Source organism: Mobula birostris, chromosome 3 (assembly GCF_030028105.1).
Source record: "Mobula birostris isolate sMobBir1 chromosome 3, sMobBir1.hap1, whole genome shotgun sequence".
Taxonomy (NCBI): Eukaryota; Metazoa; Chordata; class Chondrichthyes; order Myliobatiformes; family Myliobatidae; genus Mobula; species Mobula birostris.
In genome coordinates this window covers 154626567-154640860 of record NC_092372.1, presented here as the reverse complement: position 1 = coordinate 154640860, position 14294 = coordinate 154626567, and the positions used below count along the sequence as shown (strand labels likewise).

The 14294-nt window shown below is 38.1% G+C and overlaps 1 protein-coding gene across 1 annotated transcript in view; it reads left to right on the top strand.

The window, feature by feature from the left end:
* Nucleotides 1-14294, top strand: part of tmem245 (transmembrane protein 245) — a 115993-nt gene that overhangs the window by 90147 nt on the left and 11552 nt on the right. Inside the window, exons 13-14 of the mRNA XM_072253527.1 lie at nucleotides 3152-3297; nucleotides 13612-13712. Coding sequence (XP_072109628.1) covers nucleotides 3152-3297; nucleotides 13612-13712 — 247 coding nt within the window. The remainder of the gene's footprint in view (nucleotides 1-3151; nucleotides 3298-13611; nucleotides 13713-14294) is intronic.

Sequence of the window (14294 nt, the reverse complement as noted above, 5' to 3'; positions counted from 1 at the left end):
AGGTTCTGGATTTCATTGTTCATCCAAGGCTGACTGGGGAAAACCATGAACAATTTTCTGGGGACACACTCATCCACAGCTGTTATAATGAAGTCTGTAACAACCCTGGTGTAGTCATTCAGGTTCTCAGATAAGTTCTTGAACACGGCCCAGTCCACTAACTCAAGGCAATCCTGTAATCGTTCCTCAGCCTCCCGCAACCACCTCTTGGTTGTCTTGAAATTATCCAGTGTAATTGAGTAATCAGGAAAACTTTAAACATACACTACAATTTATTTTACTTTTATTGCACCGGGTTATTCCTTTAAAATTTGAATGTTTTTATGTTATATAAAGTGATAGATATATAAAAATATTCTTTAAAAAAAAGAAACCATTTTGGTTTTTCACCATGTGCTATATAGTTATGGGTCCATTTAATTCCATCAGTTGGCATTATGAGAACACCTTTGTCTTTTGTCTCTTGTTTATTCTGTCTACAGTTCTGTGCAGAAGTCTTAGACTCATGTAAAAAATTCTGTAGAGCGAATATGCTTTGAAAAGTAATGAAATGAAATGTTTCAAAATGTTTTTAAAGATTACTATACAGAGCAGTAAATAGTTTAAAAAACACTTAAGTGTTACCACTCTTTACTTTTAAAACTGCATTAATTCTCTTAGGTACACTGTTGTGTAGTTTTATAAGAAAATCAGCTGGTAGGTTGTTCCAAGTATCTTGGAGGACTTGCCACAGTTCCTCTGCAGACTGTCTGCCTTGCTACCAACTGTCTCTCCAGGTAATTCCAGACAGCCTTGATGATGTTCAGGTCAGGGCTTCAAGGAGGCCATACCATCTGTTGCAAAACTCCTTGTTCTTGTTTTTGCTAAAGATAGTTCTTAATGACCTTGACCATGTGTTTCAGGTCATTGTCCTGCTGCAGAATGAAGTTGGGACTGATCAGACTCCTCCTTGATGGTACTGCATGACGGATGAGAATCTGCTCATACTACTTGCTGCAGACACTCATTCATGTAGTGTTCTCCACTCCTTCTACAGACAATTTGCCACCTGTTTGAACTGAAAAATTCTAATTTTGATCAGTCCAGTGCACTTACTATCATTGTGCAGCACCCTAGTCCATATGTTTCTGTGCTTAGGCAGGTCTCTTGGCTTTGTTTTGCACTTAGGAGAAATTGCTTTTTGGCAGCAATTCTTCCCTGAAGACCACTTCTGACAAGACTTATCTGGACTTTAGAGGAGTGTGCTTGGGTTCCAGTGGTTTCTGCGAGTTCAGAGCTGATAGCAGTGATGGACTTCTTTCCATTTAGAAGGACGTTAGTTTGATGTATCTCTCATCTGCTACACTCAGTTTAGTGGCCAATCACAGTGTTTCTGGTCCTCAACCTTGCTCATTTCTTTGTGCTCCTTCAGAAGAGCTTGGACAGCACAACTTGAAACTCCTGTCTGCCACAAAATGTCTGCTTGGGAGAGATCTTGCTGATGCAGACTGACCACCTTGTGTCTTGCTATGTAAGAATTGATGATTTGAAGGTTAAACTGTCACATCTGCCACACCTTTTAGTTTGCTTGTCCTTCATCCAAGTTGATTCCTTCTACACCCATTTCTGTTAATCAATTAGTTCAGCCAACTCATTATGTCATTGATCATTATTATCCTGTTTGTTATCTTTGTTTAATCATGCACTGGGCTATATACCTACAAAGTGATCAAGTTTTTATTTGAGAAGTGGTCTATTATCTAATATGTTACTTTCTTTAACAAAATACAAAAATTTCTTTGTAACAATTAATTTTTTGGAAAAAGAATGTTTGGAAATCTAAAATTTGCTCTTTTCTACTGCCACACTGATGGACACAACAAAAACTAAACATAAAAAACATATTGGAAAAACTGGGATGCCCAAGACTTTTGCACAGTACTGTATATCTTTTTTCATGTTTGCTAATGTAGTGTCTCCAAGAATCTCCTTAGTAACTAAATTGTGCCACTTAAACTCCTGACAGACACTATGACTATGGTGAACAAATTTAGCTTATCATTGCTTTAACCAAAAGAAAATCAGTTAGCTAAAAACAATTATTATTGTATATAAGTTATAGAGCTGGCTGTATTTTTGTGACAGTGCATACAAACTGATATATCATAATATTTAGGGCCATTATTTACTTGAGATTTTGTCACATTGTTCATCAAAAATTCCCAGTTCAAAACTCTCAAATTTTTTATCCTTCTTCCTGTCATCCCACCTCTTTCACCTTTGAGATACATCCACCAGAGAAAATTTGGAAATATTTCTGGGATATATATAAAGTTATGATAGCTGTGTAGTTTTAACACAGATATTAGGAGCAGCATTTCTCTCCATAACTTAATTACTGTGTAAAACTGGAAGCCCTGAAACTCCAGTCAGCTAATTGTTGCAGTTTTCCTGAATGCTGTATGATGTTGGACTCGTGAGGAAAGGGAGAATTTTAGGGACTCCCTCTACATATAGTGCAGAATGTGCTGGTGCACTAATTTCTCCATTGATTTAAGTGGAGGGTTAAATGCTAATATTTTGAAATTGTTTTCATTTGAGTTTGCTTTAATGTTTTTGTGTCAAATAGTTTCCATTAATTTTAAGGTTTCAAATTTTAAAAAAGAGTTCAAATAGTTCTTCAATGACAAGAAGAAAGCTTTCTCTGGGTTTGACAAGCACTGAAGCCTGAGGTGTGACAGCCGGCTGTAAAATATTTTTAAACATTATTTTGTGGCTGAACACTCACCGCTATCACCACTGCAACCCCCTGCTTCCCCAACCCTCTTTTCTACATTTCAATGTAAGCTTACAAGAAATGTATTACTGAGTTGTTCCATTGCAATACTTCGGACTAAAACTAATAAGATGAATCCATTGGATTTAAATCCTAGAATGTTCATTCCTCTTTCAGCTAATAACTGGGGTAGTAATGTTATCCAAAATGTGTAAAGATTAATTTGTATAATATCCAGTTTGCGATTGTACTGCCTTATTTTGGCAGGCTTATTCACAGTTTTGATTCTGATGTAATTTAGTGATTGTTTTATTTAATGCATCAAATTGTGGTTCAGTTCTGATACTCTTTTCTCCTCCCTTGCCCTTCCCCGCCCCCCAACTCCCTATCATACAGGTCATTTTCTTGACCACACTATTCTATCTGTTAAGTTCAAATGATGAATGCTACAAACCAGTGAAGTGGGTGATTGGCCTGACACCACTTTCCCAGCCAGGCCCTTCTTCCAACATTGTGGGGCAATCTGTTGAAGAAGCTATACGGTAGGAAGCCCAATTATCAATTTCATGCTTTTAAAAGCTTAATTAGTCAGATGACAATTCTTCTGACTATCAAACTAACTGTCCTGTTCAGTATCATTCAATACTTAATTTGTTTTCTCTTGTCCTTGGTTTAACAAACAACCACAATTGCTTAACAGTATTTAAATGTTGCTAGGTCTCTTTATGTTCAAATAATTTGCTTAACTGCAGCTTAGCATTTTCTGTGACATTGTGAGAGATGTAGCTATATGCTTTGAAATGTTTTTAGTAATAGAACCAATGTCAATAATTAAATACACTGCATGAGCATGTGGTTTCATTTGACTTAACCTTCCCTGTTAATTAGCATGCAGTTTTGTATCCTGGGTTGAATAAATCAAGCTCTCATTCTTTATCTGGAGTTCTCATTCTGCCTGCTCAGCTCTGGTGGAGGCATTGCACACTACCAAGTTGCATGTTGTGAGAGCCTCCGTGCAGCTTGGTGTGTGTGATACTTTCATGTGAGTGCATGCACATTGGTATGACTGCAGCTTGTGGAGATAGATAAATGCTCATTGCTCAGTGTTTTGAGAACCATTGTTAAAATCTATCTTTTTTATTTAAAAGCACTTTTGATGAAGCATTTTCATCGCATCACCATATGTCAGTTTTGTCTCAAAAATGATTGTTCTCTTAATTGACTCCATATTCCATTTGACTGTTATTAAAGTTATGAAGTTAACATTTTAATTGTAAATTCAGAAATACCAGAGTCATCAAACATTATATATCTTGCATGTTAATATAGACATGCAGTCCTGTTTTTTGCTTGGCAAACAATCCCATTTTCTCAATCTCTAATCCCACTTCAATTATATTTTCTATGGTTAAAGCCTTAGAGCTTGGGGTAATAAATTACAGATGAGTTTCTAGTCTTGTGATATAAAGTTTAGATCCAAATGTTAGCTCATCAAGTGACCTTTGAAATGTTTTAATTGGTTTTATCAGAATCAGATTCAGATTCTGATTCTGACCATTGGAATGTTTTAACTGGTTTTATTATAAAATCGGGCTTTGATAAAGTGACCAAATTTGCTAAGGATACAAGTGTAAGAAAGGAAATTGTGAAGAGGGTACAAAGCACTTTCAGAATAAAATAGATAAAGGTAGGAAAATATTTGGCAGATGAAAGTGAAATGTGGATGATAAAAACAGAAAAGCAAAATATTATTCACATTGCTGTAAGAAAATACCTAGGTGGCCTCCAAAATGAAAGACAAAAGTTAATATGAAGCTAATTAAATTGAATAGACTTTATTTCTTACATCCTTCACATACATGAGGAGTACAAATCTTTACGTTGCATCTCTATCTAAATGTGCAATGTGGAATCATAGTAATTTATAATAAATAGAACAGTTAATGTAACATAGCAATACACTCAACTCAGCGTGAGTTAATCAGTCTGATGACCTGGTGGAAGAAGCTGTTCCAGAGCCTGTTGGTCCTGGCTTTTATGCTGCAGTACCATTTCCCGGATGGTAGCAGCTGGAATAGACCATGATTGGGGTGACTCGGGTCCCCAATGATCCTTTGGGCCCTTTTTTCATACCTGTCCTTGTAAGTGGCCTGAATCATGGGAAGTTCATAACTACAGATGTGCTGGGCTGTCCACACCACACTCTTCAGAGTCTTGTGATTAAGGCAGGTACAGTTCCCATATTAGGCAGTGATGCAGCCAGTCAGGATGCTCTCAATTGTGCCCCTGTAGAAAGTTTTTAGGATTTAGGGGCCCATACCAAACTTCCTCAAATGTCTGAGGTGAAAGAGGCACTGTTGTGCCTTTTTCACTACACAGCTGGTGTGTACAGACCACATGAGGTCCTCGGTGATGTGGATGCCAAGGAACTTGCCAAGCTGTTTACCCTCTCAACCCCAGATCCATTGATGTCAATAGGAGTTACCCACAACTAGCTCCTTTTTGGCAACGTTGAGGGAGAGGTTTACTTGACACCACTGTGTCAGAGAGATTACTTCTTCCCTGTAAGTCACCTCGTTATTGTTTGAGATTAGACCAATCAACGTAGTATCATCAGCAAAATTAATTAGCAGATTAGAGCTGTGGGTGGTGGCACAGTCATGAGCATACAGGGAGTAAAGGAGAAAGACAAGTGGAATGTTTCCCTTCATTGCCAGTGGTTGAGTACAGTACATGATCTTAGGTTTGAGGGTTTTGGTGAGATTGTACCTCGGCTAATGTGTACAATTTTCGTCTCCTTTTTAAAGAAGTGATATACTTGTGTGGTCAGGAGAGCATTCATCAGTGAGATGAAAGGGGAATGTCTTGTATAGAACATTGGATCATTGTTGGTGTAGTGGCATTCTTAGTGGAACAAGATTCTTAGTGGAATCAATATATTCTAAATCAATATATTCTAAATCAATATATTGAGGGACCAAATAGAGGGGATGCAATATTGGATCTCCTGTTAGGAAACGAGTTAGGACAAATGACAGAAGTGTGTGTAGGGGAGCACTTTGGTTCCAGTGATCATAACACCATTAGTTTCAACTTGATCATGGACAAGGATAGTTCTGGTCCTAGGTTTGAGGTTCTGAACTAGAAGAAGGCCAAATTTGAAGAAATGAGAAAGGATCTAAAAAGCGTGGATTGGGACAGGTTGTTCTCTGGCAAAGATGTGATCAGTAGGTGGGAAGCCTTCAAAGGGGAAATTTTGAGAGTGCAGAGTTTGTATGTTCCTGTCAGGATTAAAGGCAAAGTGAATAGGAATAAGGAACCTTGGATCTCAAGAGATATTGCAACTCTGATAAAGAAGAGGAGGGAGTTGTATGACATGTATAGGAAACAGGGAGTAAATAAGGTGAACTTAAGAAAGAAATCAGGAAGGCTAAAAGAAGACATGAGGTTGCCTTGGCAGTCAAAGTGAAGGATAATCCAAAGAGCTTTTACAGGTATATTAAGAGCAAAAGGATTGTAAGGGATATAATTGGTCCTCTTGAAGATCAGAGTGGTCGGCTATGTGCGGAACCAAAGGAAATGGGGGAGATCTTAAATAGGTTTTTTGCGTCTGTATTTACCAAGGAAACTGGCATGAAGTCTATGGAATTAAGGGAGACAAGTAGTGAAATAATGGAAACTGTACAGATTGAAAAGGAGGAGGTGCTTGCTCTCTTGAAGAAAATTAAAGTGGATAAATCCCCGGGACTGGACAGGGTGTTCCCTCAGACCTTGAAGGAGACTAGTGTTGAAATTGCAGGGGCCCTGGCAGAAATATTTAAAATGTCGCTGTCTACAGATGAGGTGCCGGAGGTTTGGAGAGTGGCTCATGTTATTCCGTTGTTTAAAAAAGGATAGAAAAGTAATCTGGGAAATTATAGGCCGGTAAGTTTAACGTCGGTAGTAGGTAAATTATTGGAGGGAGTACTAAGAGACAGAATCTACAAGCATTTGGCTAGACAGGGACTTATTAGGGAGAGTCAACATGGCTTTGTGCATGGTAGGTCATGTTTGACCAATCTATTGGAGCTTTTCGAGGAGGTTACCAGGAAAGTGGATGAAGGGAAGGCAGTGGATATTGTCTACATGGACTTCAGTAAGGCCTTTGACAAGGTCTCGCATGGGAGGTTAGTTAGGAAAATTCAGTCACTAGGTATACATGGAGAGGTGGTAAATTGGATTAGACATTGGCTCAATGGAAGAAGCCAAAGAGTGGTAGTAGAGAATTGCTTCTCCAAGTGGAGGCCTGTGACTAGTGGTGTGCCACAGGGATCAGTGCTGGGTCCATTGTTATTTGTCATCTATATCAATGATCTGGATGATAATGTGGTAAATTGGATCGGCAAATTTGCTGATATTAACAAAGATTGGAGGTGTAGTAGACAATGAGGAAGGTTTTCAGAGCCTGCAGAGGGACTTGGACCAGCTGGAAAAATAGGCTGAAAAATGGCAGATGGAGTTTAATACAGACAAGTGTGAGGTATTGCACGTTGGAAGGACAAACCAAGGTAGAACATACAGGGTTAATGGTAAGGCACTGAGGAGTGCAGTAGAAGAGAGGGATCTGGGAATACAGATACAAAATTCCCTAAAAGTGGCGTCACAGGTAGATAGGGTCGTAAAGAGAGCTTTTGGTACATTGGCCTTTATTAATCAAAGTATTGAGTGTAAGAGCTGGAATGTTATGATGAGGTTCCATAAGGCATTGGTGAGGCCGAATCTGGAGTATTGTGTTCAGTTTTGGTCACCAAATTACAGGAAGGATATAAATAAGGTTGAAAGAGTGCAGAGAAGGTTAACAAGGATGTTGCCGGGACTTGAGAAACTCAGTTACAGAGAAAGGTTGAATAGGTTAGGTCTTTATTCCCTGGAGCGTAGAAGAATGAGGAGAGATTTGATAGAGGTATATAAAATTATGATGGATATAGATAGAGTGAATGCAAGCAGGTTTTTTCCACTGAGGCAAAGGGAGAAAAAAACCAGAGGACATGGGTTAAGGGTGAAGGGGGAGAAATTTAAAGGGAACATTAGGGGGGGGCTTCTTCACACAGAGAGTGGTGGGAGTATGGAACGAGCTGCCAGACGAGGTGGTAAATGCGGGTTCTTTTTTAACATTTAAGAATAAATTGGACAGATACATGGATGGGAGGTGTATGGAGTGATATGGTCCGTGTGCAGGTCAGTGGGACTAGGCAGAAAATGGTTCGGCACAGCCAAGAAGGGCCAAAAGGCCTGTTTCTGTGCTGTAGTTTTTCTATGGTTCCTAGATCTGGGGCCATTTACAGTAGTTTACAAATAAGGGGTTGACCATTTGAGATTGAAATTGAATTCTGTTTAGGATAGCAGACCCAAAATGTTGACTTTTCGCTTTTCGAAGGTGATGCCTAACTTGCTATTTTTAAGCATTTTCTTTTTTTGTGTGTGGTCCATTTAAAATGGAGATAATAAGGAAATTACCACCTCACAGATCCGTGGAAGCTGAATTCTGAGAATTATCCAAGTAGGGGTAGACTTTTACATTGCAGGAGAGTCAAGGGTTATGGGGATTAGGCAAAAAAATTGGATGAGGCCAAGATCAGATTAGTCAAGATCTTACTGAAAGGTGGAGTGTGTTTAAGGGGTACAGTGGCATGCAAAGGTTTGGGCACCCCGGTCAAAACTTCTGTTACTGTGAATAGCTAAGCGAGTAAAAGATGACCTGATTTCCAAACAGCATAAAGTTAAAGATGACACATTTCTTTAATATTTTAAGTAAGATTACTTTTTTATTTCCATCTTTTACAGTTTCAAAATAACAAAAAAGGAATAGGGCCTGAAGCAAAAGTTTGGGTACCTGCATGGTTAGTACTTAGTAACACCCCCTTTGGCAAGTATCACAGCTTGTAAACGCTTTCTGTAGCCAGCTAAGAGTCTTTCAATTCTTGTTTGGGGGACTTTCGCCCATTCTTCCTTGCAAAAGGCTTCTAGTTCTGTGAGATTCTTGGGCCGTCTTGTATGCACTGCTGTTTTGAGGTCTATCCACAAAGTTTTGATGATATTGAGGTCGGGGGACTGTGAGGGCCATGGCAAAACCTTCAGTTTGTGCCTCTTGAGGTAGTCCATTGTGGATTTTGAGGTGTGTTTAGGATCATTATCCTGTTGTAGAAGTCATCCTCTTTTTATCTTCGGCTTTTTTACATACGGTGTGATGTTTCCTTCCAGAATTTGCTGGTATTTAATTGAATTCATTCTTCCCTCTGCCAGTGAAATGTTCCCCGTGCCACTGGCTACAACACAAGCCCAAAGCATGATTGATCCACCCCCATGCTTAACAGTTGGAGAGGTGTTCTTTTCATGAAATTCTGCACCCTTTTTTCTCCAAACATACCTTTGCTCATTGCAGCCAAAAAGTTCTATTTTAACTTCAGTCCACAGGACTTGTCTCCAAAATGCATCAGGCTTGTTTAGATGTTCCTTTGCAACCTTCTGACACTGAATTTTGTGGTGAGGATGCAGGAAAGGTTTTCTTCTGATGACTCTTCCATGAAGGTCATATTTGTGTAGGTGTTGCTGCACAGTAGAACAGTACACCACCACTCCAGAGTCTGCTAAATCTTCCTGAAGGTCTTTTGCAGTCAGAGGGGGGTTTTGATTTGCCTTTCTAGCAATCCTACGAGCAGTTCTCTCAGAAAGTTTTCTTGGTCTTCCAGACCTCAATTTGACCTCCACCGTTCCTATTAACTGCCATTTCTTAATTACATTACGAAGTGAGGAAACGGCTACCTGAAAAAGCTTTGCTATCTTATAGCCTTCTCCTGCTTTGTGGGCATTACTTATTTTAATTTTTAGAGTGCTAGGCAGCTGCTTAGAGGAGCCCATGGCTGCTGATTTTTGGGACAAGGTTTGAGGAGTCAAGGTATTTATAAAGTTTTGAAATTTGCATCACTTGGCCTTCCCTAACAATGATTATGAACAAGCCATAGCCCTAACAAGCTAAATAAGGTCTGAGACCTTGGTAAAAGTTACCTGAGGGCTCAAATCTCTTGGGGTGCCCAAACTTTTGCATGGTGCTCCTTTATTTCCCACTCTAAAATTGTACATAACAAAAGTAATACACTAATCTTAAAATGGTGAAAAGAATGTTTCATCTTTAACTTTATGGAGATCAGTTCATCTTCTACTTAGATTATTAGATCATGAGGACACTCAGTCCTCGTTTATTGTCATTTAGTAATGCATGCATTAAGAAATGATACAATGTTCCTCCAGTATGATATCACAGAAACACAAGACAGACCAAGACTAAAACTGACAAAAAACACATAATTATAACATATAGTTACAACAGTGCAGAGCAATACCGTAATTTGATGAAGAGCAGACCATGGGCACAGTAAAAAAAAAAGTCTCAAAGTCCCGATAGCCCCAACATCTCACGCAGACGGTAGAAGGAAGAAAAACTCTCCCTGCTATGAACCTCCAGCGCCGCAAACTTGCCGATGAAGCACCCGACCACAGCCGACTCTGAGAACGTCGGAAAACGTCGAGCCTCCGCCACTGAGCACCATCTCTGCTGAGTGCTTCGACTCCAGCCCTGGCCACCAAGTAACAGGCAAAGCCGGGAATGTGGGGCCTTCCCCTCCGGAGATTCTGGATCTCACAGTAGCATCAGCAGCGAAACAGACATTTCAGAAGTTTCTCCAGATGTTCCTCCGTGCTTCTCATGTCAGTCTCCATCAAATCAAGATTGTGCACAGCATCCTACTTGACAGATAACAGATATTCCGGAGTGGCCGCTGCGCGCTGTGTCGCGCCGCCGCCATCTTCTCTTCTCAGATACTTAACTATTCACAGTATCAGAAATTTTAACCAAGGGTGCCCAAACTTTTGTTATGCCACTGTATATCGTCTTCTGCAGCTCCTACTTCTTATGCTCATAAGTGAGGTATTATGTGGCTCCTTGAACACCTGGTGGTCAGTACTCCTACCCATCAGGAGTGCCCTGAATAGCACTTAAACCTTTGGAGCTGACAATTCCCATATATGGTTAGTGAGCTCTTCAAAATTTGGCCATGACATGTATTTTAAAAATATTACAAGGCAGGGATCTATTTTAAGGTAAGTATTGAGAGCCTTCTGTTTCAGGATAACATTAACTTTGTAGCATAGACAAATGTATGTAAGCTTCTTAAGAACATATATTACTGTACAATGATAGAAAGAGGCATTTAGTAGACTTTTGGTAACAGGGCAAGTAGAAGGGTGTGTCTTGAAGAGGAATGGTGATGGTTATGTATTTCTGGTAATTTAACTGCAAAATTCATTAGGTTGACCATAAAGGACTGATTATACATTTGAATTAATGAAACTAGAAATTCTGAGTGAAATCCTGAGAAGAGCATTCAGAGAATCTTGTAAATATGTGTTTATAGTGGACTCTTCTGGTGAGTGAAATATGTTTAGCTTGATCAGAAGTTTAGTGCAGTGACAAGCTGAGACTAAGTAGCTTGGTAAATAAATTTAGGTAGAACTTAGGTAATCAACGTTAATGAACTGTATGCAGAATGCAAGGATTTTGCATGAATTTGTTTCTGAAGTTATTGGAGTCATGGTATGTTTATTGCAGCAAAGCATCTGTACTTTGTAGAAATTCTTTATTGTGGGAATTCTGGAAATTTCACTTCAAGAGTAGTGGCAGACATCACTGCTTCTTAAGGAAGTTTCTGTGAGGAGTGCTTGCAACTTGCAAGTAGGCAGTAGCATAATTTCCTGAGCTTGTGAAACAGTAAGATTGATCAACTGATAAGGTATCTAGGACAGTGATTCATAACAGATGTAGTGAATAATCCCCAGTAACACAGAGGAAATGATTTCTATTGATGATTAATCATTTGCCAGAAATCAATGATAGTGGAAGCTTAGTTACAAAGATAGATGGTCTTTTATCTAATGATAACTATATCTAATATGCTGCCATTATGATTGATTGGAGCTTGGGGGGGAAAAAGAGATCAGCTGGAAATTGTAATTTATGTCAGTGTCAATAACATAGGAAAGAAAAAGCATCCATTACTGGAGGAGGAGTTCTGGGGATGGAAAGTAATTAAGCCAGTGCTCCATGGTAGTCTCGGGTAAGTAGGCTGCTCCTTAATTGTATTGTTGATGATTCCATCCATCACCTAGTTGAATAATATTGAAAGGAAGCTGATGGAATTGTGATTAACCAGGTTAGATTTGTGCACGTGGTATTGCAGGGAAATTTGGGATATTATCAGGTGGTGTAATTGCACTGAAATAGCTCGGCTATGAGCAATGGATGTGAGGGTTGTGAGAAAGTATGTAAATAATTTCTGAGTCAATTATGGAAGCAGAGGCCACATCAGTTTTAAGATTAGGATAGATAAATGGTTGTCACCATTTTAAATGCTTTAGTATATTTGATACTGAAGGGTAGTTCATACCTTTATCTTGGGCTTTAGCATCACAAGTGGGATATTATAAATATACTGCACTCAAGTATTTTAATATCATATGCAGCAAAGAATTTACAATTTTGACAACCTTTTGTCTTATTTTCAAATGTTGAGTGCTCTGTACCACTGTTATTAACCACAGAGATGCATTTCCTATCTTATCAATGTTATTTACAAAAAAGTAAAAATGGGCCATTATTCTTTGTCCAAATTCTTTTCATTGTAATCTGCCTCCTTAGTGATAAGAACATTTTTTACTTTATTACATACCTTCAAAATTCTACTTTATACCCTCACTTCTTTCAATTTCATCATAAGCTCTTCTGAAATATACAACCAGAATTTTCCAAGAAATTTGTTACATTTTTACTTTATCTCATTGAACTACTTTGTTGTGTGGTGCCGTTTTGAGTTTGAATTTGTGGATATCTTTTTTATAGCTCTCATTAAGTGGCATTTCTTCTAAGATTTGATGTGAATCAGTTTGACCTGAATTACTGTGCTTAGAACATACCTTAACTTCTCTTCCGTACATTCTTTTCCAATTTTCTGTTAACTCTCTATCATTTCCTTTGGAACAATCCATTTTTATTTGTCAGTTTCTTGTTAAATGTATAATTTCATTTTCAATCTCCTTTATCTTTTTGTCTCCTTTGACTTCTCTTGCTTTTATTATTGTTTATTGGGTTCAGTGGGAATTTTTACAAACGTGTACATTATCTATAAAATGCATTCACTTTTTTTAATCTGCCCTTTTGTTTGAAGGTATATGTTTACGATTTTCATTTTTAAATGTTTTGAAAAGAATATTACCACTTCTGTTCCTAGAAGAAAAATGGGATTCTACCAATTCATTTAAATAAAGTAATTTCATGATAGTAGTACTACAAAATGAAGGCACTCGAGCAAGTAAATTGAACTGTTTTAGGTCTCTAAGATGGCCATCTTATACCACATAATGGAAACTTCAGATTAAGCATATCCAACTATGATAGACTAAACTATGATAGGTGCATCAGAATGAAATTTGAAAACTTGCAAGTAATTGGATACCTGGTGCCTTTTACAAGGAGAGATTTAAAAAAAACAAGCATGCTTCAGGAATGTGTCAAAATTACCTGACAGGATTGACTGTGTACTGTGTGATGACAGAACCATTTTGGCTCTGGCACCATTCTACGTTAACTGGGAAGATATTAACTAGTTTGCCCATTATAGTGTTTTGGAAGCTACTAAATTTAATTTCTTCAGTTTATTATCACAGCTTCATGTATTACATCATTAGTCATTTTCTTCATTAGACTTTCTGAATATATAAATGCCAAATACAAATAAACCAAATTTATGATTTTGTATCCTCTGCAGCGGTGTGTTTGATGCTTCCCTCAAGATGGCCGCTTTCTACGGGCTTTACACCTGGTTGACTCATACTGTATTTGGAATCAATATTGTCTTCATTCCATCAGGTATACTCATTGGTTTGCCTTTTTCTAAAATACAGTTTTGTAAACAATTTATCAGTTATAGTTGTAGTTCAGCTGTAATATTTTGCCGTGCTTGTATAAACATTCATAAATAATTACTCAAGAATTAACAGCTCAAAAATGAGAACTGGAACAAGGAATGGTAAAGCACATTCAACAAATGTAGACTTAAATGTAAGAGTGTCACCTGTGTTGCATGCAACATTTATTCTAACATAAAAACAAAACTAAAAATTGATGCATTTAGAAAATAGTATAAAAACCATGCAACTAATTTCTAGTTTTTGTTAAAAATATCAATTGACTTTGAAATCTGTCTGTTAAAAATACCAGATTGAGATCTTAGGAAAATGAAATTGATCTCTGTCCATTGGCAACCTATGGCCCACCCTAAATTAAAAAGTGTTTAACTTTATAACTATTACCAGAATGGAAACACCTTTGATACATCATACAGGCAGCATCTACATTCCAGTGTTGAGTGGAGGGGGAGTGTTGCTTTCCTACAGGATAGTTTGTTTCGCAATTTTTCATATCACAAAGCTGTATCACTGCATGTGTCAA